The sequence below is a fragment of the Dermacentor variabilis genome, chromosome 3, assembly GCF_050947875.1.
Source record: "Dermacentor variabilis isolate Ectoservices chromosome 3, ASM5094787v1, whole genome shotgun sequence".
Lineage (NCBI taxonomy): Eukaryota > Metazoa > Arthropoda > Arachnida > Ixodida > Ixodidae > Dermacentor > Dermacentor variabilis.
Genome location: NC_134570.1, coordinates 32,453,652 through 32,480,046, shown reverse-complemented (window position 1 = coordinate 32,480,046; position 26,395 = coordinate 32,453,652). Strand labels below are relative to the sequence as shown.

Sequence of the window (26,395 nt, the reverse complement as noted above, 5' to 3'; positions counted from 1 at the left end):
TATACCTTTCAGGCTATGTACTTTTGGGATGTTTAGAATTAAAATAAAAGATGAGTGTCACGAATTGCTTTGAACAACGCGGATTTGACTGTAGAAATTCTTTGCAATCACTCAATTTTTTTACGAATTTGGGAATTAAATGGTTGATTGGGATTTTTCCTTCGGCAAGTACTAAGATCCCTTTCTTTATAAGTTTGTATGCAGCGGGGCATCTTTTCGAATGCGCGCATGTTTGTTGTTGCACGTACAATGGCCGCAACAGAAGATACATCTGGAACCACGTGCCACGCGATACAAAGTCAGTGTCGGTCGAAGCACGAGTGTCACGTCTCTGTGTCCTTTTTGCCGCGGACGCAGGGTCGAAATGTGGAGCAACCCTCTGAGCGTGATCGCGGCCAGCATCCAACAGAACCTAATCGACACCGTGCTCCTCCGACAGCAGACGGGTCAGCCTCAAAGCCGCATCCACACCGGGGTCTCTTTGTACACGCTGACTGAGGAGGAGATACGCGTAAGTTCCCACACACGGGTTGCCTGCGGTCTTTCTACCCGCGTTCACACAAGCAGTTTCCAATCCTTTAATCACGATGCCATCCCAATCGATGACGCTGAACAGCACAGCCGGCCCAAAACAACTTAGGCAGTAAAGCACAAGGCCGTTTACTCATAGGCTCATTGAAGCGCTCACAGCACCAGCAGCGTGCAATTTGCACATGTAGCAGAATTATCTTTCGTTAATAGATAGTGCGCAGTAGGAATGATAATGACCAAAAGATAGAACGTTGACGTTATTGTGTGGTTCCAGCCGCTATAGCAGCTTCGCTTTAAAGAAAACAATAAAAATAGCTGCAGCCGTTGCACGACTGCCCGCTCAGTATTGCTTCATACTCGTGTACAGGCCAATGTCATGGAGCGTGATCCGCTGAACGACTTGGCCGAGCTTCTCCAGCACACGTGGGCCTACTGGGGCGTCATGGGCTCTGTGAGCTTCGGCCTGATCATGTCGTCGTTCGTGGTGCTGCCCTCCCTCGAGGTGTGCAGCGAAGCCCGTCAGCTGCAGCTTATGACGGGCGTCTCCGGGCTTCTCTACCTCGTCGCCCACTTCCTCTTCGATCTGATCTTTTACCTGGTGCCCATGACGATTATTTACGGTGGCTTCGCTGCCATTTTCAACCTGCACGGCGACACGTTAGGTAAGGCGCGTTCCTGTACACCTGCTTAAGAGACACTATACAAGCCTATGCGGCATTAGCAAATTGTGTTTAAGAGTAACAAAAAAAGGCTAATGTCAAATTTGCGCAGCAATCACTTTGTTTTACAAAGTACGTCGCACGTGGCAAGGCGAACACTTCTGCGGTTGACGCCGATAGTCTAGGCCCCGAGAAAAGAAAAGCAACTGCCAAAGTTACGGAAGGTCCAAAGTACCTCACGCGTGAATACTATTTTCCTCTCCATCCTCCCCCCTCCCCCTTTCTCGTTGTCCAGTAAAACATCTTGTAAGAAAACAACGGTTTATTTTTGTGCTCTGCATGAGGTGTAGGTACAGTTGTGCGGCTCTGGGATGGGTCAACTTGCTAGCAGATTCATTTTTGTCCTGACCATACGTGCAAAGTAAGATCTGTAGGCAGTAGCTGTGCTGAACAAGAAGGCCAGCGACGTTGAACAGACTCATCGCTGATCACCGAATTACACGTTCCAGAGTCTATCCTCGTCAGCTGTTGCTGCCCGTTCACAGTTAATTCGACTATGATCGGTATTGACAAACCTACATTTACACTGTTCATGGTGATCTCCCACTGAGCCGATGTGGGACATGAGTTGGTGATTCCTGTATCCCTGAGGTACTGTGGATGCGTGCGCTTGCTGTTGCTGAGCTGTGGACTTCGATTCTTTCTTCCTGCAGAATCAAACTACTGCGATGTGGACTTTTTTTAGCAATATGCGCACTTCGTAGACTTTTCTTCGCAGTCCTGCGTCCGGTGAATGCATTCCGGTGTATCGGAAGTACGGTTTGTTGGTCACATTTTGCTTGCGTCGGGTAGAAAATCTGCCGCATTGTACTGTGCCTTCTCGCTTGCCGGCTTGGAGCTGTATCTGCTGCTGTGCCGCAGACTCCGCTGACAAGACGAGGGTGTAAGCACGATCGAAATATGATGTCACTTTCAGCCAGCAGGCGTTCTTGGAGGTGACTGTCTCGTATTCCGCATACGAGACGATCTCGGTACATGATGCCCAGAGGCAGTGTGGAACACCTCCCACTAGTCGTAGGTGTTGTCGCTGGCGCTGCTGTGTCGAGGGGTGTGGCCGTGCCGACTGCTACTAGTGGCGGCGATGCTTGCAGCGTCCATGTCGGGCTTGATTCCCAGTTACAGACGCGTGCTATGTTGCCTAGCACTACAACGTATCCAGCAATCGAATGTGTCGGTGCCAGGCTTTGATCGAAACTGACGCAGCTCAGCACCTCGTTGGGCTTTGGGTCAAATTGTTAGTCAAGGTATAGTCCCAAAATAGACATCTCAAGGTCGCCCTGATGCAAGCAGCGCTTGTATATTGTCACACGTGGACTCACCACAGAAACGCTCGGTGCGAACGCCAGGATTTTTCTTTTCGCCGAGGCTCACGACTTCACCTCACGTCCGCACGTGAGCGCGCCAGAGCGCGCTTCTTCTTGCTGCAAGTGATGTCGTCAGCCTCGAAGAAAAATTCGCACAACACGTTGAAACTTCCTTCCTGAGAGTAGTCCGCGGAATGCGACCCAATTTTTCTGTGGTCCAGCTTGTAGATTCCACCAATTCCTCGTCGCCAAGTTAGTACATCTTTGTAAGAAAACAACGGTTCATTTCCGGGCTGGAAAAGGTGGTGGTCGCTGATGGGCACCGGTCAACTAAGCATCCGGGAATGCGCATGACGGCGCGCATAGGCCGGGAGGAAGCCACTATCAGCTTTGGTGTAAGGTGATATACCACCTGGGGCACTCCGAGTGGTCCACTCTCACGCGACGTGCAGGCGCCCGTCGGGCAGTCATTCTTTTTTAAATTTCATGACGTCGCAGAAACACTGTGGTTTCCATCTTTTCAAACACACGACTTTCATTGAGAGGGTATGTATATCGGTAGATATACCGTCCGGTTTCGTTGCTGGTTATGGGAACACTAAATCAATAAAAAAATATTGACCTGTATTAGTAAATTAACTTTCTAGAACAAAGGAAACGTCACTCTTCCTGTGAGAAGAGGCTCGATAACCTAGAAAAGACAAGAAACCAAACACTAGCTGGCGACTCTGCCTTGAAGTTTCCACCAGCCAGACGCGACGTGCGTGGCTTTAGATGGTGTCTGCTCGGTCCTATTTTTTGTCGGTAAAGATGTACTGCTCACTATTCTAAAAGGGTCAGACTAAGCTGATCATGATTTGAGAATTTTCGCTACATTACAAACAGCCCTAAATATGACAAAATACTTAGCAATCCACGACGTCATAATGACGCATAGTGGCACCTGCAGTGTTCGCCCTAAATTAAAAGAACAAAAAGTTTCGGCTTAATGATTTTTTTTTACCTAGTAAACGACCTCTTACCGCGAAATTAACGAATATCGCGTTTTGAAATATTTAACTATTCTAGTATTCCTCTTCGCTGCACCTTCAATGGTGTACGTGTTTGGTATTCGGGATCGAATCCCGGCCACGGCGGCCGCATTTCGATGGGGGCGAAATGCGAAAACACCCGTGTGCTTAGATTTAGGTGCACGTTAAAGAACCCCAGGTGGTCAAAATTTCCGGAGTCCTCCACTACGGCGCGCCTCATAGTCAGAAAGTGGTTTTGGCACGTAAAACCCCAAATATTATTAATTGTTTGGAATTGCTATTGCTATTGCAATATTGCAATAGCTATTGGAATAGCTATTGGTGTGCGCAGGCGGGACAATTTCTTGCGTGGTGGTGTCAATTAATACTGGTATTACTGTAACACTTTGTTATTACTCCTAAAGGTATATCTATTTGGCGACCGCTTACGTAACTATTTGTTATTTTGTTTCAGCATCGCTGCTTATAATCATGATCTCGTTTGCTCCCCTGGGCATACTTCTTCCGTATCTGATATCGGAGCACGCCTCCGACAGTAGCACAGCATATGCCATTGTCCTCGGACTTTTCACGATAGCAGGTAAGTTTAAGGTGCGTGTTTTGGTCTGGTTCTCTTGCACTATTATTTTATCAAAGCCGTAGTGGCGATAACGTTTATCCCCTCAGTGTATAAGCTTCCATCTGAAAGCAGAAAGAAACATGACACCGTTCCGTAATTTCCGCTTCCGATAATTCCACATGATCGTACGTGACACGGTGTGTTTTTATAGGATAGCTTACTGACCATAAAGATATGTTGAACATTGAGGCTGTGATTAACATAGGTTTACATTAAGGGCAGCTAGTCTATTCAGCTGAATTATTTCGCTATGAAAAAAAAGACAATGCACTGGTATAATTATCTTGTTATGCGTCCTCATTCTTACCTAAATTTAACTGTAATTTTATTTTTCTTGGAAAAACGCCGATGTGTTCCTCTTTTCTTGCCCCACTACATTTTTGTATGTAATCTAACCCGAGTATTACACGCGGTCCTCGCCTTCGAAGCTACCCGAATACGTTTTTTAAGCGGGAAAGGTTCTATTGTGTCAAAAAACCACACGCATCAAGCGATGAAATGTCTATGAAAAGGGGGCTTCTTTCTTGAATAGATTTGTAACACTTAATATAGATGCACGAGCATATGGTATGGGAGTGAATACAGATCACCTAACGGTATACGCACAAGCATCAAAGCACATCTGCACTCACGGAAGTTGATTTGTACATAAGTATACATTTACGTCGAAATATGTATGTATAAACTCAAGTATGGCACATGCCTGAGCTAGCTATATGCACAACACTAAATCAATTCTAGCAGTAACCACTGACATCGACGTTAGCAAAGAAGCTGTCTTTTGTTGATGTTTTCTACAGGACGTCACTTTGCATGTGTAGATAAAAACAGCGCGAATGGCTACACCTTGAGATGCCGTGCTCAACGAGGGTGCGCAGGGTTCAAATTGCAGTAAATCATTATTTTCCACGTATAGGTGAGAGAATCGTGTTTCCAATAAAAATATGATTGCGAGACGTGTTTTCGCTCTCTTCATTTTTTTCTCTTCCTCTCTTTTCAAGAGGAGAAGGAGGAAACGAAAAAAAAAATTATCCTGTCACGAACAACACAGCATGACATATTTCGCCCTTTGCGCCACTATTCCTATCTTCATGTACTGGTATTCTAGCACACGTATATAGTATGCTCGTGTTAGCATGTCTGTACGCCGTACTAAACACATTACATAGCTAACGCCTAAAGCAGTGCTCGAAGCGTAAAACCTCGGTAGCTTAGTGAATAGTTCATATCTTTCGCTTGGCTGGAAGACGAAACACAAAAGGTGCCATTGCGGGTGCATCAGAGTTAGCTAACCTCTGTCCCGTTGTTCCAGGTCCCGGCACTATAATCGGCTTTCTGTACGCGTCCGACGCCTTGGAGGGCCAGAACGTGAGGCTGCCTTTCATGTTCTTCCCGCCATTCGCCCTCTCGGCGTCAACCGTGCGCGCCGTCAACCTCAAGTACGAAGTGGCGATATGCGATTACCTGCGAAGCAGGAAGAAACTGCTGGACAAGCACATCGATTTCTGCAACTCGGTGAACGCGTACGGCTCGGCCATAAGGTTTTGCTGCGACGGTGAGTGCCAACTGTTTTCGTCTATTCTCGGCGGTATATTTCGGGAAGTGTTCGTTAAGAATAGAACAACCCGACAATGATCGAAACGACCAAAGGCCAGGAGAGACGCAGTTTGGGCCGTACTGGGGTGCCTCGATGCCAGCGCCGACGGCGGCGCTGGCATCGAGGCACCCTAGGCCGTACTGTCCATGTACGTTCCGTGTAAGTTGTGCCTCCACGCTCAAGCTTTGTGATGACGTGTGCGCTACAAGCCCATCTTTCTATTGGGTAAAATGCGAAGGTTAAAAGACCGTACCGGAGTGCGTGTTAATTACGATTTGGATCATGCTATATTGCGGTCGGCACAAAATTCTCCACCGACAAACAAAAAAATACAGTATATGATCGAGTGCGGTGCTTCTGTAAGATAAAAGGTAGTAAAGCATTATTTGAGAGGAGGTGTATATAGGTTACAGAAGGTAGTTGCTTCGAGAAAATTGTGCAAAGGTGTAATCATTTGTCGAAACATTTAAACGATATTGAGGAAGTTTCAGCAAGATAAGCAAGAAGCCCAGAAAATCATAAAAGGCCAGCAGGATTGAGCGAGACTTGCCCAACGCAGCATAGCTTAGCAGAGCCTTTATTTCTATATCTCCTATAGGCACTATAAATATGTGCAAATACCGGTAGTAGTCTGTGGATTGCGAGGTTGTTTAACACATCAAACCTTGCCATCCAAAACAACATATTTCGTGCGTATCACTGATGCGATCAGTTGGTCTATTCTCGATACGACAGGCTTGTTGTCAAACTCACAATTACTGCCTTTCGCTTTCATGGCTCTACATAGCCACGCGAAAAACAGTTGATCGAAGTGCAGTGCTCCTCCTTCCTGTCTTCTTTTCTTTTTCTTTTTTTTTTGTGCACGCACTAGTTGCGTGGGGCTGATTAGCGCTTTCTAGAGGTTAATCGAGTATCCACTCAACAAGTGCTATTAATAATGTTTATCAGCCATTCTCGCCTACTCTCGGCGCGACTAATTCAACAAGCAACACTGGCGGAGGTTGCTTACAAAACAGCAGCACACGTGCGCCGTTATCTCGATTTAAAGCAAGAAGAACGGAGCTGTACGCTCGTAGGATTGCTGTGTATGATATGTCAACGTATTCTATTTGAAGGCTGTAATCCTACTGCACACATTGTCTATGTTACATACAAAATTTTCTGCCAATATATATACACACACCCACGATACCCTCAACGCCTTTTAAGGCATCAGAGAGGAGTAGATTACAGGTATATCACAGAGATTCTGTATCAAGAAAAAAAAGAAAAACGAGTTCAGAAGCACAAAATAAAAAGAAAAAGTTCACGGCCCAAGCACTCCGTGCAGATGGTTAGCCAGCGAAGCTGAAACGTGCGGCCCCCGTGTTTATTATGGGGTAATCCTGACGGTTCATCAAGCGACGGCTTGGTAGGCTGCCGGATTCTTGGTAGTGTTGCAGTGAGAGGTGGCGTTAAGGCAAGGAATCCACCAAGCCCATTGACGAATATGTCTCGTAGCAGGAATGCGGGAAAATGGGTTTATCTGACATTAGTTAAGCGGCTCCAGTTACAGAAGCCCACTCCATGCAGGAGCATGTTAAACATCCGAGTTCACATCAGGATACGTCGGCCTCACTGTGCGAAAGGTCTCCACTTTTAATACCGTCGTCTTCCCTTGGCGACTCGACTAGGGAATTTGATTACTGTATCGCGGCCAATCACAATCGTCCAATCGGTTACAATACCCTGCCCATGATATCGCATCGTTCTATAGCATTCCCACCTCCGATGGTATGGAATATATGACAGGATATCAATCTGGGAATCCAAGGTCGGCGCCGTTCTTCGGTAGCATTTGATGCTGGCCCTTTTCAGCATTAGTTCAGGCTGTCAGGTAGGGGGATTTTCGTGGACCCGTCAGCAGTCGGCGTCAACTCTGCGTTGACTTCTGGATAGGCGCTGATGGATGGGTGGGTTTGCCTCGTGGCTAACGTCTAATTAATTCCCTTGGCCATGTTGCGAAGCGACAGTAGGCAGTTGCTGCCTGCGCTTGGCTTCGTGAGCCTGCTCTCGTGCCCGGGCTGCAGCATCGGCACGGCGTAGCCGAGCTCGTTCCCGGTTCTGCTCGCGGCGTTGCTGATCGAAAGCTACCTACTCCTCAGGAGTACGGATGAGATGTCGGCTAGCCATATCGGAGCAGGAGAAAAACTGCTACGCGAGCGCTCGGCTGCGACAGAGCAGCGACGTCGCTACTAGTGCAACCAATCACGCGTCTCGTTCTCTCTCTCTCTCCCTTTTTATTTTTTTGTCGCGCATGCACATGAGGTTGCGCCGGAGGAGTTTGCGGCGTACAGTCGACGGACGAACGCACGAACCGGCTGACACCCCCCCCCCCCCCCCCATATGCTGCTTCGCTGTAAAATACATAATGATTCGGCCTGAGTACACCGAGTACAAGATAACTGGATGGCGATTCAACCTCTATTTGAAGTTCATCAAAGACAATACCTTCCTGGACGAGTTAAGGTTGAGAGAGGCGCGGAGTCATTTAGCACGGCATTTAATCGCGTCAGCCCTCACGTGGAGGGAGGAGGAGGACCATCACACTGCTAGTAGATTTTTTTTACGGCACCATCTTCGGTGTCGGCCCACGTTTTTAGACTGCACTACATTCGGAATCGGCCCACGAAATAACGCTAGGAACCCAGATACCCAATACAGTAAAGTGGGGAAACCCGCTAAAGAAGACATTGCATTGAAAGTTACAAACCGTCCTGTTTCTTTAGCGACTGTATCTGTCTATTCTTTTCTTTCAGTACTGACGAACAGAACTCAGAGCCCCTGGTACGAAATTACAGCCGTGTCCATTTCGCCGCACGGAATTCTTCAGGACATCTCCATCATGCTCCTGCTGGGCTTCCTCGTGTTCCTCTATCTGCTCTACCGTGCCCTGGCACTGCACCCGTTCTCGAGACAGAAGCTGGAACCGCCGCCGCAGAAGACTCCGGACCAGGAGGATCAGGACGTTGCCACCGAGAGAGCGGCCGTCGAGTCCATCTGTAGGCAGAGGCGCTTCCGCCAGCACACGCTCGTGGTGCGAAGCCTGCACAAGGTGTTCGGCCCGCTGCACGCCGTGCGAGGGCTGTGGTTCGCACTGAAGCCCGGTGAGTGCTTCGGCCTCCTGGGTGTGAACGGCGCTGGCAAGACGACCACGTTCCGAATGCTAGCCGGCCTAATCCGGGCGACGTACGGTGACGCCTACATGAAGGACGCCGTCCTGTCCGACGAGACTCGGAAGGTGAGGACTTAGAGAAGCTGTCACTGAGCTTCCCTTTGCTAAAATGGACTTCCACGCTCTTATAGCCATGTAGGTTCGGCGAAAAAATGAGCAGGACTGACTCGGACTCGCTCACGAAATAAATAGCTTAGCGTTCAGTCGGACTCAAGACTACACGACGCCGGATTCAACTGGGCTCACTCGAACTCGCACTCACCAGAAATCTGACTCAAAAGGCTCGCTTGTATTCACGCTCACCAACATCAGACCTAGCAAGGCTCACTCGCCCTCAAATTCACTAAAAGCGTTCTCATCTGGACTCGCTCAGACTCGGACGAACCGGTCGGTGGGAGCCTGAGTGAATGTGAATGAGTCGACACGTGAGTGAGTTCGCCGACCTATGGTTATACCCCTGTGAGGCACGAAAACAACTCAGTGGTAAAATCGGTTTACTAGGCGGACTTTATTTGCACGCTGGAAAACCGTTTTCTTTAAATAAATATTCTGGTTAGATGGTGAAAGCAACCTCTCCATGCACATTGCCAAAGTAACGTCTCTTCATTTTATGGTAAATATCACTTTTCTTTGCCGAAACACGAAGATGAAGATGGAACATCGTGTGGTGGCCTTTGTCGGTTACAATCTCATGCCACGTCCTGGATTTTCATGTCACCTCGCGGTATTCGAAAAGCCCTACGCGGCTGTTTTTCGTCGTCTCGGCAACATATACCGGTCTAGATCAAATTACTGTAATTTTTTTTCGAACACTGATGGCAAGAATATTAATAAATTACTTTCATGCAGTTTTATATACATCTGACTTCATATTAGGGATGACTATTTTAAGTAATCCTTCTAATAAATTTTGAAAAGCGTTTAAGTGAATGTGCCAATCTGATGTATAAGGGTTGTCAGGAGGATAGGCTGCCTAGTCTACACGAAATTCAAAACATTTTTTTTTTTTTAGGCATAGCTTAGTTCACCAACCTGTGCGGAGTTTGGCGTGGGTCGGTCGATCTAAAGGCTGTGTGTATGCTTCGGCTTCTGTTGTTGCTGCTGACTTTTTTCTCTATAGCACTAACGCGTTAACGCATTAACAAGCGCTAACGCGTTAATTTAATGCGTTTCAAATATGTCTTACCAACTCGCTCAAACGTCTGTTTTAATTAAAGTGACGTTAGGTCGGTCTTGAACTTGCCAAATAGGCTTGGTGGGGACTTAACACAAGCTGTCACTCAAAAAAAAAAACAGAACAGTTCCAATGGTGGGATATGAGCCAGCATACCCAAGTAAAACAGCACAATTGCGACAATCGAAACGCTCATTGATGCTTAGAAAAGCGCGACGGCCTATAAAAGCGTATCATTTAATAATTCCCACCATGTCACTCTTCACTCGGGACAGCTATACATCTTGAGGCAATTGAAAAGCTCATCGGTGTTAGCAAAGCGATAAATAACACCTTTAGCGTGAATGCTTGCTTAACGTACTTGTTTCTTCCTTTAGAAGCGATAATCTCTAGGTATGAACCATAGGTATTAAAGGGCAAGAGGCTGGAGTGTGAGGACTGTTAAGAATGAACAATGCTTCGCTTACAGCTATTGCCACAGTACGTGGGCCTGCATAATAATTAATTTTTTTTGTGTCACCAACGCCTTCCAAAGTGGCAATCGAAGCTGGGCTACTGCCCTCAAGGCGGAGCGCTGTTGGACAAGCTGAATGCCTACGAGATGCTGTACCTCTTTGGTCGCCTCCGTGGCGTTCCCGAAGACGTCCTCCCCGGGGCGGTGGATCACATCATATACGTTACTGACCTCAGCGATCAGGCGGCAAAGAGGTGCCAGCACTACAGGTGAGCTCACTCCGACTTCTTATGCATCCTTACGTACGAGGCCAGTAGGCCACAAATTACAAGTGGTCAAACCCAAATAGTTTAAACGCTTACCGCGAAGCACTCACCCTTCTTCGAGACTTGTTCAGGCCAGCAGTTTCTAACCTTAAGACCTCTTTCTACATCCTTGGTATTCTATGTATCAATAGCGTTGCGTTTCTAATATTTAATTAACTGGCACAGGGAACTTTCCGGCTCCCTTCATTGCAAGCACACCGCGGATGATTGATTCAGGTATACGACTGTGACTTTGTCACAAGAGGCCATGGAAGCTGCGAGAAGTGGCGCAGTGGTAGCATAAATCGATATAGTAATACATAATAAATCTTATACCTCTCGCTGTTCAATGGCTGCTCTTCTTAATACAGCCTCACTGCGCGTAGCGTCCTCAGAGTGGTAACCGTGCACATGAAGCGTGCATGTGACGCCTGCATGCATCTTCAGTGTGTCGTAGAGACGGCATCGAGGCACCCATTTCACATAACATCAACGGCGCTATTTATGCTGTTTCCGAGCCGAGAAACGCACCGTGATGTTTTCTATTTGGCCGGTAACAAGACCATACACATTTCCGATCGGATCGTGGTCACCGATAGGCGTAATATGAACACCCCCGACACTGGCCTTCACCACACTGAAACTGTATACGTCACAAATTCTTCCCACGTGGTTGCTGTGTATATGTTATGTTTGACGCTTATGCCGTTTCTGATCCTTTTAAACACCGCAGCTGGATTATTCCTGCAGGCATTTGATTATGGCCTATCAACTCTTAAGTTATGCTATTGCTTGTTATTTCAGGTAGCAGATTTCAGGTGGAATTTCAGGTAGCAGATTCCTCATTAGGCAAATATGGTCACTATAAGAAGGAAATATTTTTTAGCAGATCCTGGAATCAATTTAGGCTGTTCCTCGATTAATAGAATTCCTAATTTCCCAATTATGAAGATACTGAACGATGTAATAAAGTGTGCATAACGTGCGGGCTGCTGTGTCCAACGTAACGCACTTATGTGCACGCGCCGTACATGTGACATGAGCCAAAAGACGGGCCTCGTTTGTTTGCTTCGGAAGAGCTGTTGGTGTGGCGGTGGGGGCGTATACGATTTACGAAGGGTGTGTTGTTGTCCCTCGGCACCGCGAACATGGCAGCGGCGGCAACAGGCGCAAGCTGTCCATGGCTGTGGCCCTGATCGGCCTCCCCGGGCTGGTGCTGCTGGACGAACCGTACGCCGGCGTCGACGTGCTGGCCAGGACGCGTATACACGAGGCGCTCAACCCGCTCAAGAACAGGACCAAGACCACCATCGTGCTCACCTCGCACAGGTACTCGCCACTGTCCCGGCATTCGCACTTTAGTACACACGCTTCCGGATAGATTAAGCGCAGGTCACCTGTCATGTTCGGGCTACCTTTTAAAAGCTAAGGAATATATTTTAATGACCAAAATAATCAAGCGCTGCCGCTATATCTGATTTCACCAAAATCATTCGCTTACGTAGGCACACGTCACGATGGAGCGTGGGGAATTGAATTTATTTTCCGTTGAAGCATTTTGCACGGAGCGGGTCGTTTTGGGGACTCCTAGATATGTCGCTTAAATCTGTGCAGTTGCCACGAAGCCAAATCATTTTTTTTTTCTACACAACGGCAACATTTGCGCAATACTGCCTCTGAGCGCCGAAACAACTTCTTGAATTCGTCTGTTGTCGCTACCACTACATACGTGAACCTCATTCACGTGTAGCCGACAGACGCGAGAAGAACCAGCAGGCGGGTTCAGCGGTGTAGTTGGGACTCGCCGGCTGCCGCATTTGCACGAACACCCCATTGGCGAAAAGGACAACAGCGCTCTACGCACGTACTCGCTAAGGAAGCTACAGCTTCAGAGATCTCGACGCACTGCCGTGTGCTCGGAGGACACATAGCGCCTCTTCGAGGCCGCCATCTTGAACGGATGAGATTTACATTCATTTTACCATGCGGGCTTAGCCAATCAAAGGCTTGTAGCAGATGGGCTGACCCAGCCCGCCCCGACTTTCGCCCACTTTGACCAAGTGGCATTTACATGAACGGGACGATCGCATTACGGCGCGATTTGATGAACTTGACGTACGAAAGGATATCTGAACTACCGGCGGCGGGAACCACCATAATTGGGCGTTTTTGTCCCATGGTCATCATTCAAATGAAGACGAAATGTGTGTGAAATGTGCATGTTTGAGCATGTCTAACCTGTGTCGCGTCATAACGAGTCACGTCATCAATTGCCATCTCAAAGAAGCTGCAAACGCTAGACACACATATAAGTGCTCATTGCAAAACCCGGTATAAACCGCCATTAACTTGGCATAGGGCCTTGTGGGAAAGCTAGCCTTACGGTTAGAAAAACAAAGGGTCTAGTGAACTTCTGAAAAGAAGAAAGACCTAGACGTTCAATTTTTATTTATTCTTTAGTCACACGCATACAAATCCAATTAAAGGAAGTGACAACCAATTTCAATGGTACCCATTTTGTTTCAGTGCAATGGAACGCTTACCGGTCAGCGTGTCAAATCATGAAGTGGTAATGCGGAAAACGCCGTGGAACATTTTCTATCAGAATGCTTCGATCTGCAGTGAGGATGTAGTCGTTCACTGGAAGCATGCTGAAAACTGTGATAGGTGAGGGTGATATCGATTATACGCCTGCATTAATGAGAGGCAGACGAGAGGGGCAGCCATAACTGTGAGAAAGTATTACTTTGTTTATCAAGTCGATGTTCCTGCGATTCATGTTTTCCGAAGTGTTAACATATTTCTGCGATAACAGCTACATGTTTTCGTGCTTTCCTGTCCAACTGCTTTGGTATTAACCAGTCAAAACGACACCAATAGGATCGAAAAAGAAACGACGCTCTTACATGTGTTACGCAGTTCAGCGTGTTGCCGTAGCCATGCGTGCGCTTTTGATTTCCGGAACATACAATAAAGCGCGAGTGTCTAATTATGTACAAACTGTAATAGTAAAGAATAATTAACTGTACTTAATAACAATCGACTTACGTACGGTAATCTCGTAGAATATATATCCGAAGCACCAAGATTTCCCCGCAAGGCCTCGCCACTTACTGGTTTTTGATACTTCCTTTGCCAATTTAAAATTATAATTCTTACTTACATCGCGGACAGCGTGCTGGATTCTATCACTATAAATCATGGTTCTTTCATTTTTGTACACGTCTCACAACACATTCTGACCAGTTGTCAGTCACTTTAAGAGTAAAGCGAGCAAATGTATAGCGAAAATTAACCCTGATTTTAACATATAGAAACATTAACGAAACCGGTAAGAAAGTGGGCGAAAATATAATTTGCCGCCGATGGAATTGAAACCCACTGGGCATGCAATGCTTTACCAATTGAACTACGGCGGCGGCGGTCGTTTCAGTAACTTTCTATCATAAACTGCCCACGGATAGCTTTCTGAAGCTACAAGCAACATACGTCCGATGCTTTTGTGCAGTATGGAGGAGTGCGAGCTCTCCTGTGACCGGATATGCATCATGGTCGAAGGAGAGATGGTCTGCCTGGGAACGCTGCAGCACATCAAGGACCGGTTCGGCAAAGGATACAAGCTGCTGTTCACGCTGGAAGAAGACACGTGGGACGCTGTCGAGAAGCTCACCAAAGGCGTGCTCAATTCACTGCCGGATATCACGGTAGTCGACGTGCGCCGTGTGAGTATATAGTCGTCGCCATAATTGCCATCATTATATACATTATTCATGGTTATGGTTATTCATGGTCATGGTTATGGTTCATGGTTATTCACGTGTTTGTAAAACTGTGCGAAATATAACCATGAACGTTCACCAACTAGCCCCCTTCATTGCTTTACTAAATATACATTATTCAGCCCCCCCCCCCCGTCCTTTCTTGGTATATAAAAAAAAAATGCAAAGGCTAAGCAAAGGCAGCCGCGTAGTTTCGACGAAATTTGTACAGGGAGAGCACAAATCCCGACCGTGACTCAGATTTCGTTCACCAATCAAAAGCCTTCGCTGATACGACGTCAATCCGACCCACTCGTGCGTCAATGAAAGCGAAGCTGTAGGAGTTCCCACGTCCTCCGGAAGTCTATTGGGGTTTTGTCGCTGCCCGAAATCTACTTCGAAGCTTTGCAAACGGTTCATAATGTATCCGGGGCAATTCATTCGCTAGATAAATATTTAAATTATGGGGTGTTACGAGCCAAAACCACTAGCTGATTATGAGGCACGCGGCAGTGGCGGGACTCCATAAATTTGGACCCCCTGGGGTTCCTTAACTTGCACCTAAACCTAAGTACACGGGTGTTTCCGCATTTCGCCCCCATCAAAATGCGGCCGCCGTGGCCGGGATTCGATCCCGCGACCTCGTGCATATATAGCAGCCGAACACCGCAGCCGCTAACAATTCATTCGCTACACCCGAGGCTTTTAATATGCTACCGTATGGGATGAGAATATTGACACGTGTACTTATCTTTATCGGGCGACCACGTTTGGCCGCCTAACAAATGTTATCGTGCAGCGCAGGACGCGCCTCCATGTAAAAGAAGTTTCTGGAAAGTTTTCGATGCTTCTATCCGCTGTCTGTTGTCGCCGAACTTTGTGTTATCTGATTTTATCGCGTTACGCGAATAGTGTAGAACTTTGTGGAAGACACGCGGGTCTCATCGGTTAATCTGGAACATTCGACGGCTGATCTATAAAAGCCGACGCGCTTTACCCGCTGATCAGATTTTCGACGATCGCCGACCGTGTTCGCCGCTATCGTTGTGCTATAAGTGTAGCCTCTTTTGTGGGCACAGGTTCGCCCAATAAAAGTTAGTTTTGTGTTTCACAGTATTGCTACTGTGTTCTTTGACGTCACGACCACGTGACATCTGGTGGAGGTGCTTGTGCGTTCATGTACCGAACGCCCCCGCAAAGCCGCGACCCAAGCCCGAAGCCCGAGGATAAAACCCACATCGCCCAAGACCAGCGTGCTAGCCGCCGACTGCAAGGACTGCCCCCAGAGCACGGACTTCTACCTGAGACGAGCAGGAAGATTGCCACCAAGGCCACCCCAATGGCATCCCCAGCGTCGCCCGTCGTGCTGCAGCAGCCCAGGGAGCCCCCGACGTTCCGCGGTTCAACTTTCGAGGACCCGGAAAGCTGGCTTGAGACGTACGAGAGAGTCGCTACGTTTAACAACTGGAACAGCGACGACAAACTGCGATATGTCTTCTTCGCTTTGGAAGACGCGGCCAGGACGTGGTTCGAGAACCGAGAAGCCACCTTAACGACCTGGGAACTCTTCCGAAGCGGCTTCCTGCAGACATTCGCAAGCGTCGTACGCCGAGAACGAGCGCAAGCGCTATTAGAAACGCGGGTGCAGCTACCTAATGAGACGACCGCGATCTACACGGAAGAAATGAGCCGTCTCTTCCGCCACGCCGACCCTGAAATGCCCGAGGAGAAGAAAGTCCGCCTGCTGATGCGTGGTGTGAAAGAGGAACTTTTTGCCGGAATGGTACGAAACCCACCGAAGACCGTCGAGGAGTTTCTTCGCGATGCCACCAGCATAGAGAAGACACTCGAGATGCGAAATCGGCAATTCGACCGCCGCACGAACTCTACAAACTACGCCGGAGTTCAGTCACTGGCCACCGACGACCTACGCGAGACTATCCGCGCTGTCGTGCGGGAGGAGCTACAAAAGCTGTTCCCATCATCACAGCCTCAAGTGGCTTCGATTGCCAACGCCGTGCGTGAGGAGCTCCAACAACAACTTGGAGTAGCCCCTGAATCACCCCAGCCTGAGCCGCAAGCGATGACCTACGCCGCCGTCGCACGCCGTCAAGGTCCCCCTCCGCGACCGCGCCAGGGCCCTATCACGCCGCAGTTCCGTCGTGCGCCGCCGCCACCGCCAGCACGACCACCCGTCGCCCAGCGCACCTACGCGAGGAAGACGGACATTTGGCGCACTCCTGACCACCGCCCGCTCTGCTACCACTGCGGAGAAGCGGGTCACGTCTACCGACGATGTCCATACCGGGAGATGGGACTGCGAGGTTTCGCCGTGAACGCTCCGCGCCCGCAGCAAGGTGAACGCCCCCGCGATATCGCCGATTACCTCGGCGCTACTCAGTGGAGCTCTCGACGACCGTCGCGTTCGCCATCACCAGGCCGCTACCTGTCGCCGCGGCGCCGACCATACACTGGCCCAGCCCGGGGCCGCTCTGCGAGCCCATACCCGGAAAACTAAAAGCAGCAACCGATGGAGGTGCGGTTGCTGTTCGTCGAACTGACGAAGATCCTCCGCCGCCGACGAAGACGACGAAGAGACCATCTCGACGACATAATAACGACACGCCGCCGTCCCGACGAAGTCGGGAAGCCAAGACTACACCGACGAAAGACGACTTGACGACGCACCGTTCCAGCTTTAGTTCAACAGGACGCAGCCGTGATCCGACGCCAAGACGTAACTGCAACGCCAGACAAAGAACCACCGACCTCGACGTGCTTCTCGACGGCCACGCAGTTACCGCCTTAGTGGACACAGGGGCCGATTACTCCGTAATGAGTGGACACATCGCCGCCCATTTGAAGAAAGTTAAAACTGCATGGGAAGGCCCTCAAATTCGAGCCGCTGAAGGACACCTCATTACGCCGACTGGAGTCTGCACGGCAAGAATTACCGTTCATGACCGGACTTACCCTGCCACCTTCGTTATCCTCCAACAGTGTTCACGAGACGTCATTCTCGGCATGGACTTCCTGAACCAACACGGCGCAATCATCGACCTGAAGTCGAAGTCAATAACGCTGTCGGAAGATCAAGCGATACCGCCGGAGAGCCCTCGTAGTCACCACGCCTTGAGGGTGCTCGAAGATCAAGTGAGCATCCCGCCTCGCTCCAGCATTGTCATTTCGGTCGGCACCGAAACACCCGCTGACGTAGAAGGCGTCATCGAAGGCGACCAACGTCTACTGCTCGACCGTGAAATTTGCGTCGCAAGAGGGATCGCTCGACTGCACGGAGGAAACACGAAGGTGTTGCTGACAAACTTCAGCCAGGAGTTCAAGCACATCAACAAGGGCACGACGATCGCATACATCGAGGAAATCCAGAAAACCAGCGATGCGTTTGTCCTCTCCGATTCTGTCGCATCTACCCCGACGACCGTAGTTCCCGAGCCAGACTTCGACATAAATCCAAGTCTCCCCGTGATTAAGAAGCAACAGCTCAGAAGTCTGCTTCGACGATACAAAGACTGCTTTTCGACGTCATCGAGGATTCGACAAACCCCAGTCGCAAAGCATCGCATAATAACCGAAGAGTGCGCTCGACCACTCCGCCAAAGCCCTTACAGAGTTTCGACGCGAGAACGCGAAGCTATAAGACACCAAGTCGACGAAATGCTGCGCGACGACATCATCCAGCCGTCGAAAAGCCCGTGGGCTTCTCCAGTAGTTTTAGTTAAGAAAAAGGACGGAACCCTACGTTTCTGCGTCGATTATCGTCGATTGAACAAAATCACGAAGAAAGACGTATACCCCCTCCCACGGATAGACGACGCATTGGATCGGCTCTGCAATGCTAAATACTTCTCATCGATAGACCTCAAGTCTGGCTACTGGCAAATAGAAGTCGACGAAAGAGATCGCGAAAAGACCGCCTTCATCACGCCAGACGGCCTCTACGAGTTCAAGGTTATGCCATTCGGACTGTGCTCGGCGCCTGCAACGTTCCAGCGCGTCATGGACACGGTATTAGCAGGATTGAAGTGGCAGACCTGTCTCGTTTACTTGGATGACGTCGTCGTCTTCGCCGGAAATTTCGACGACCACCTCAAGCGGCTTGCGACAGTACTAGAAGCCATCAAGTCGTCAGGGCTTACTCTGAAGCCGGAAAAATGCCGCTTCGCTTACGATGAGCTTCTGTTCCTAGGCCACGTAATCAGCAAATCTGGTGTCCGTCCAGACCCGCAAGAGACAGCTGCAATCGCACAGTTCCCGCAACCCATCGACAAGAAAGCAGTGCGTAGATTCCTTGGCATGTGTGCCTACTACAGGCGCTTTGTCAAGGACTTTTCACGCATCGCCGAGCCCTTGACACGTCTAACTAAATGTGATGTTGAGTTCAAATGGGAAACGCCGCAGGCCGACGCATTTGAAGAACTCAAACGACGCATGCAGTCGCCGCCGGTACTTGCGCACTTCGACGAGTACGCCGATACAGAAATCCATACTGACGCCAGTAGCCTAGGCCTCGGTGCCGTTCTAGTCCAGAGGAGAAACGGAGTCGAACAGGTGATAGCTTACGCTAGCCGGTCGCTGTCAAAAGCGGAAGGCAACTATTCTACGACCGAAAAGGAATGCCTCGCCATCATTTGGGCTACAGCTAAATTTCGCCCTTATCTTTATGGCAGGCCATTCAAAGTTGTCAGTGACCATCACGCGTTATGTTGGCTAGCGAATATAAAGGATCCTTCAGGACGACTGGCGCGGTGGAGCCTCAGACTACAAGTATACGACATCACTGTAACCTACAAGTCCGGACGAAAACACTCCGATGCCGACTGCCTATCACGCGCCCCCATTGACCCGCCGCCGCAAGACGACGAGAATGACGACGCATTCCTTGGAATGATAAGCGCGGAAGACTTCGCTGCACAGCAACGGGCAGACGCGGAGCTAAAAGGCCTCGTCGAATATTTGGAAGGGCACACCGACGTTGTCCCCAGGGCGTTTAAGCGCGGATTATCTTTCTTCACGCTTCAAAACAATCTACTCGTGAAGAAGAACTTTTCACCAGTCCGCGCCAACTACCTTCTTGTTGTCCCGTCAGGACTTCGTCCAGAAGTATTGCACGCCCTACATGACGATCCGACCTCTGGACACCTAGGATTTTCCCGGACACTATCGAGGATACAAGAAAAGTATTATTGGCCGCACCTGACCGCCGACGTCGCCCGTTATGTCAGAACATGCCGAGACTGTCAGCGACGCAAGACACCGCCGACAAAGCCAGCCGGATTACTACAGCCAATTGAGCCTCCTTGCCGACCATTCCAGCAGATCGGGATGGACTTGCTGGGACCCTTTCCGACGTCAACAACCGGAAATAAGTGGATCGTCGTGGCGACGGACTACCTCACCCGCTTCGCTGAAACTAAAGCATTGCCTAAAGGTAGCGCAGCCGAAGTCGCAAAATTCTTTGTCGAAAACATCCTGCTGCGACATGGCGCCCCAGAAGTCCTCATCACCGACAGAGGAACGGCCTTTACAGCGGAGCTCACTCAAGCCATTCTGAACTACAGTCAGACAAGGCACAGGAGGACAACGGCCTACCACCCGCAGACGAATGGTCTTACGGAGCGGCTGAATAAGACCCTCGCCGACATGCTAGCGATGTACGTCGACGTCGAACAGAAGACGTGGGATGCCGTCCTGCCGTACGTAACATTCGCTTACAACACGGCGGTGCAAGAAACAACACAGATCACGCCGTTCAAGTTGGTTTACGGCAGGAACCCGACGACGACGCTCGACGCCATGTTGCCGCACGTCACTGACGAAGATAATCTTGACGTCGCTACCTATCTCCAGCGCGCCGAAGAAGCCCGACAACTCGCCCGCCTACGGATCAAAAACCAGCAGCGTACCGACAGCCGACACTACAACCTCCGACGACGCTTCGTCGAGTACCAGCCCGGCGACCGTGTTTGGGTATGGACCCCGATACGCCGACGAGGACTGAGTGAGAAACTACTGCGACGCTATTTCGGACCCTACAAGGTCATCCGACGTATTGGCGCATTGGACTATGAGGTCGTGCCAGACGGCATTTCGCATTCACAGCGGCGCCGCGCACGACCTGAAGTGTTCCACGTGGTGCGTCTTAAACCGTTTTACGGACGCTAACGAACTTCCCTTATTTTGTTGTTTTCTTTGCTACGAGTGCTTATTTATTACTTTCGTTTGTTTGCAGCATCGGGTCGATGCTTTTTAAGGGGGGGGGGGGGGGGGGGTAATGACACGTGTACTTATCTTTATCGGGCGACCACGTTTGGCCGCCTAACAAATGTTATCGTGCAGCGCAGGACGCGCCTGCATGTAAAAGAAGTTTCTGGAAAGTTTTCGATGCTTCTATCCGCTGTCTGTTGTCGCCGAACTTTGTGTTATCTGATTTTATCGCGTTACGCGAATAGTGTAGAACTTTGTGGAAGACACGCGGGTCTCATCGGTTAATCTGGAACATTCGACGGCTGATCTATAAAAGCCGACGCGCTTTACCCGCTGATCAGATTTTCGACGATCGCCGACCGTGTTCGCCGCTATCGTTGTGCTATAAGTGTAGCCTCTTTTGTGGGCACAGGTTCGCCCAATAAAAGTTAGTTTTGTGTTTCACAGTATTGCTACTGTGTTCTTTGACGTCACGACCACGTGACAATATGCTTTAATAAATACCTTTCAACAACATTGTTGACACTTAGCTGATCACCGACGCTGTCGACGCCGCGCGAGAACCTTGATAGCTTCGTTGTAAAATATTGTTTGAATCCATATTGGGACGCAAATTGGGAAAAGAATTAAAGAATGCCACTCGCGGTAATCCTTGAAGTGATCCACTCAATGTGGCCGCCCTGGTATTTCAGAGGACGAAGAGGCCACGTAAGGTTGCTCGAGACGCCACAAGCCGATCCAGCAGCTGCGATACGTTTGGGAGAAGGGATCAGCATACGCTGTCGTGAAAACATTTCTTGAGTCGCGGAGGTATATTTCAAATAATGCATTACCATACAGAATAAAAGTATATAATTCAAAATTCACTTTGCCTAATGTCGTTATACTGACACCAAATTCAAATTGATACAAAAGTTTAGACACCTGAGTCACTCAATTCTGTTGTTTCTTTATTTTTATCTAGGCGAACAATTTTCCGACAATAAATAGCGCACAAAACTTGGAATATTTAGAGAGTGAGTGATTTTGAACTCCAAGACATTTGCGGGCGGTAAGCTTCAAAAGGCTGTCTTCGGCGACTGAAACCTTGCCAAATGCCGTGATGTGAGTGGAGACGTGAAATGTAGAGTGACGTGATATATATATATATATATATATATATATATATATATATATATATATATATATATATATATATATATATATATATATATATATATATATATATATATATATATATATATATATATATATATATATATATAGGTCGTGTGGACTGCGTCATATTTACGCGCTGTAATATCACCTAAGTTATGCCATGAGCATAACAGGCGACCTAGCGAACCGGAGCGAGTGCCATAACGTCGCGATGTTCTGCACTCACTTTACCAATTTCTGCATCGTGCCGTCATAACATATTGCACACCTCTTGGAAAATGAAAACGTTTCGTTTAGGGCGCTGTCAGGCTTGCCAGTAGTTTTTCTAGAGTTTCGAGATCCGGCCAGGATCTTCACTTAAGGCAAAAAAAGGAAAGTCGCAATCTTTTCGTCAGTATTTCTTGAAGTTTAGCTTCCAGTAGGAGACTTTCAGCTTGAAATTTGGTTTAACGCAGACAGGCATAGATAATTATCTATTGACTGCTTGCTTCTGCAAGCTCAAAGGGACAATTTTTTTTTTCCCTGTCCTACATTGCTACCTCAGTAGAACATCTGTCTTGCCGCAGCTGCATACAACCGTACTTTAGCAATGCAACTCAAGCGTAGAGTTTTGATTTTTATAGAAGTCAACGTAGGGATTTAAAATCAGTAGAATTGTCTTCAGGTAAAAATCGCTGCATGACCGATCCAGGCATCACCCTCTGGCCTGTTTCATTTGTTTTCATAGCGTGTACAAATGACATTTATCAGTATACCTTATGTGGCCGTAAATATCGATATCATGCAACGAAAAACAAGAAATAATAAGACTAAAAGGTTTCTTGTGAACCCGTCGGAGGCGAACGAGCAAATCGACAGACGCGCAAGGACCGCCGCGATTTCCGGCCTGATATTTGATTATTTGCGAAGTGCGTCGGTCTCACGGCAGCAGATCAGTCTCGCACGTCGAGAAAATGACCTTACTGATTCTTTTCATCAGGTGTCCGCTACACTTGCTCTATGTTTCCCTCCTACGTACACAAGGGTCTATGTTCAGCAAGTCGCGAGCCTGTCCTTCAGCACTGCAGTTGAAAATTCGCTCTTGCTTCACAAATAACGTACAGTAAACAGCCATCTATGAAGGTTAGAATATAACACAGTTTAACAATACAACTATATGTATTTTCTTCTATATAGGTATACGCCTTCTGAACACAATGTAATTGAGCAGCCTTCAGTGCTCTCCATATGGGAAACTGTGTGCACATCATGGGTGTGTGTGTGTGTGTGTGCACATCATGGGTGTGTGTGTGTGTGTGTGCACATCATGGGTGTGTGTGTGTGTGTGTGTGTGTGTGTGTGTGTGTGTGTGTGTGTGTGTGTGTGTGTGTGTGTGTGTGTGTGTGTGTGTGTGTGTGTGTGTGTGTGTGTGTGTGTGTGTGTGTGTGTGTGTGTGTGTGTGTGTGTGTGTGTGTGTGTGTGTGTGTGTGTGTGTGTGTGTGTGTGTGTGTGTGTGTGTGTGTGTGTGTGTGTGTGTGTGTGTGTGTGTGTGTGTGTGTGTGTGTGTGTGTGTGTGTGTGTGTGTGTGTGTGTGTGTGTGCGTGCGTGCGTGCGTGCGTGCGTGCGTGCGTGCGTGCGTGCGTGCGTGCGTGCGTGCGTGCGTGCGTGCGTGCGTGCGTGCGTGCGTGCGTGCGTGCGTGCGTGCGTGCGTGCGTGTGTGTGTGTGTGTGTGTGTGTGTGTGTGTGTGTGTGTGTGCGCGCGTGCGCTGGGGAATGGGTAGTATCTGTGCACGCCTGCGCATTGTGTGCTTAGATGATCGTGATGTAGCGTGATCTAGCAGAACACAGTCTCGTGCTTTATAACAATGCGGAGCAGAGAAGCATTGTTGCGCCTAGACAACTGCAGCAGAATACCAGCACAATAATAGGCTTACGTCAGGAAGAAAATGTTTTCTACAGAAAAAAGAATGTCAAAAACGAGCGAAGTGTACGATAACACAAAAAAGATGCGTAAATATGATAGCATTATGCAATATATTATATATATGATAACAAGCAAACAAACAATCACCAAGAACAACATAAGAGAAATTACGTTGTACTTGTACTAAGTACAACTAATTTCCCCTATGTTGTCTTTGCTGCTTTAGTTTGTTGGCTTCTCATGATATGAGTACCAATCGGGCCCCTCGGCTCCCTTTGTTCTCGTTCATGTATGAAAAAACAAGTAATCTGAGTATCTCCAAGCGACGGCACACATTACCTTGGTTCTGTCCAATAATACGCCGCATTTGCATATTTTTCAATCTTGATGCATGATATTTTGAATACCCTGTATGCACATAACAACAGGAAGAAGATATTGTAAGTTATGAGCGCTTAATAATTGCGTAATACCGTAGGAAGAAGAGCTACAAGGGCAGAGGCTTTAACACAACGAAGAAAATGTCTTTCTTGTTCCATTCTCATCGCAGAGAGTGCTCGAGTTCCGCATGGAGGGCAAGCTTCCCTGGAGCACGTTGTTCCACAAGCTGGCCATCCTGGAGAAGGAATTTCCCTTCGAGCACGTCCTCGTGTCTGACAACACCCTGGAGCAGATCTTCATCCAGTTCGCTCGGAAAGCGCACGAGGACAAACCCAGACAAACTACTACTGCTACTTCCACCGCTAGTACGAACGCAACCGACGTGTAACCAGTCTCCCAGGGACCATTAGAAAAATTGATGGGGCTCCACATTCGTACTGTCTTATTCATGTGCGCGATTTAATTGACGCCCCGCGTTTTTTTTTTTTTTTCACATATCTGAGAATTCGTGTTGACGTACCTGCAAGAAAGTCTGCTTTTTGAATACCTCATGTTTTCTATTAACCTTACTACTGCTATTGTCACAAATCCTTCTTTTTTTTCTTGTCATGCATTGTCTATTTGCCTAATAAATTGTGTTTACCTGCTAAGTGTAATAACGTCCTTACCGTTAAGAGGTACCATAGTAAGCAGGGCCATAGTGCGAGTCAGGACAGGAGGACGAGCAACAGCGAGGACAACAGGATATATACTGCCAACTGCAATTTATAGCTTTACAGGTATGTTTATGCACTGTCGAAATGACACAAAATTGCTAGATCAGAAAAAAATAAATCACATGAGATCAAGTGACAACAAACTGACCATTTAAATGAGTGAACAGAACATCGCATTGCCTGCAGCGCGTGCTGGCATTCCTAAGAAACGCCAACTTTCTTTGCGACCGGGTGACTGGTTGGCTTGTTTAAGAAAGTCCCACTTTCGCGTGCAATATATTCTAGCTGCTTCGACAACTGTGCGAGTTCGATCATCTATGTGCCTAAAGATGACCCCTGCGTGCCCGACCACGGTTGCCAACCACATACGTGGCAACGCAGGGCTAAAAAAAAAAACATCTTTTATGGGCGTGCCCGTATGACCCACATAGCGATGGCCACAGCTCAAGGTGATTATATAAGCGACCCGCCACGCACATTTGAAGCACCGGTGACGATGATTCACGATACACGGGCTTTATTGCTTCCCGAACCGGATGCTTCCTCCTTGAAAGCTTGCAAAGCTTGTGAGGAGCACAAAACACCGCCAGAACACCTTCACGTTGTCCTATCTTCTTTAGCCGCTGGGCCATTTGATGTTTAAGCGGAATCGCAGCCACCCTTTGGCACGAATCGGCGTTCCCTTCTGCAGCCACTTCAGCGTTGCCGTTCTTCTTTTGCCTGCGGATCACCTTTGCTAACTGCGACACGCCAAACATTGCCAAGCACTGAAGCCCTGGGGCCTTCAGGCGCGATACCCGGGCTTGGAAGCTGGTGCCCACTATTTGGTAGCAAGACCAGTTTAATATGCCTTGGAGAAGAGAACTGTCCGATTCCCAGACCTCGGAATTTATTTTTTCTCGCTGGCCATGTATGCTGGTTTTATGAACCCCGCACGCACAAATCACTTATCCGTTCTCGTCACCACGCAGTCGGATTTACATTAAGATCGGCACTTTCTAGAGTGAAACTTCTACATTACAGATGATTATTAGAACAACGCTAGAGTACGCATGGGCACACTGTGATCCATACACGAAGACTAACAATGTGGCCTTGGAAATGATTAAACGAAAGCTGTTCGATTATCTTCTCCAAATTCCGTACTGCTGGCTCCCTTTCTTTTATTAATTACTCTTTTTTTCCTAATGAATGACAACGGCATATGAACACTGAAAGCTTGGCAAAATTTTCTACAGCTATAGCATCATTCTACGCCGAAAAGTTGTCAATGAGTCCGAATCTATACCTTAAACCACTAACGTGC

General features: G+C 48.3%; 1 protein-coding gene across 1 annotated transcript in view; it reads left to right on the top strand.

Moving 5' to 3' along the window:
* LOC142575362 (phospholipid-transporting ATPase ABCA3-like) overlaps nt 1-24,800 on the top strand; it is a 54,542-nt gene extending 29,742 nt beyond the window's left edge. The window contains exons 15-23 of the mRNA XM_075684684.1: nt 358-511; nt 899-1,193; nt 4,040-4,165; nt 5,517-5,759; nt 8,600-9,081; nt 10,725-10,912; nt 12,104-12,277; nt 14,457-14,670; nt 24,543-24,800. Coding sequence (XP_075540799.1) covers nt 358-511; nt 899-1,193; nt 4,040-4,165; nt 5,517-5,759; nt 8,600-9,081; nt 10,725-10,912; nt 12,104-12,277; nt 14,457-14,670; nt 24,543-24,761 — 2,095 coding nt within the window. The 3' untranslated portion in view covers nt 24,762-24,800. The remainder of the gene's footprint in view (nt 1-357; nt 512-898; nt 1,194-4,039; nt 4,166-5,516; nt 5,760-8,599; nt 9,082-10,724; nt 10,913-12,103; nt 12,278-14,456; nt 14,671-24,542) is intronic.
* Nucleotides 24,801-26,395: the final 1,595 nt, after the last annotated feature.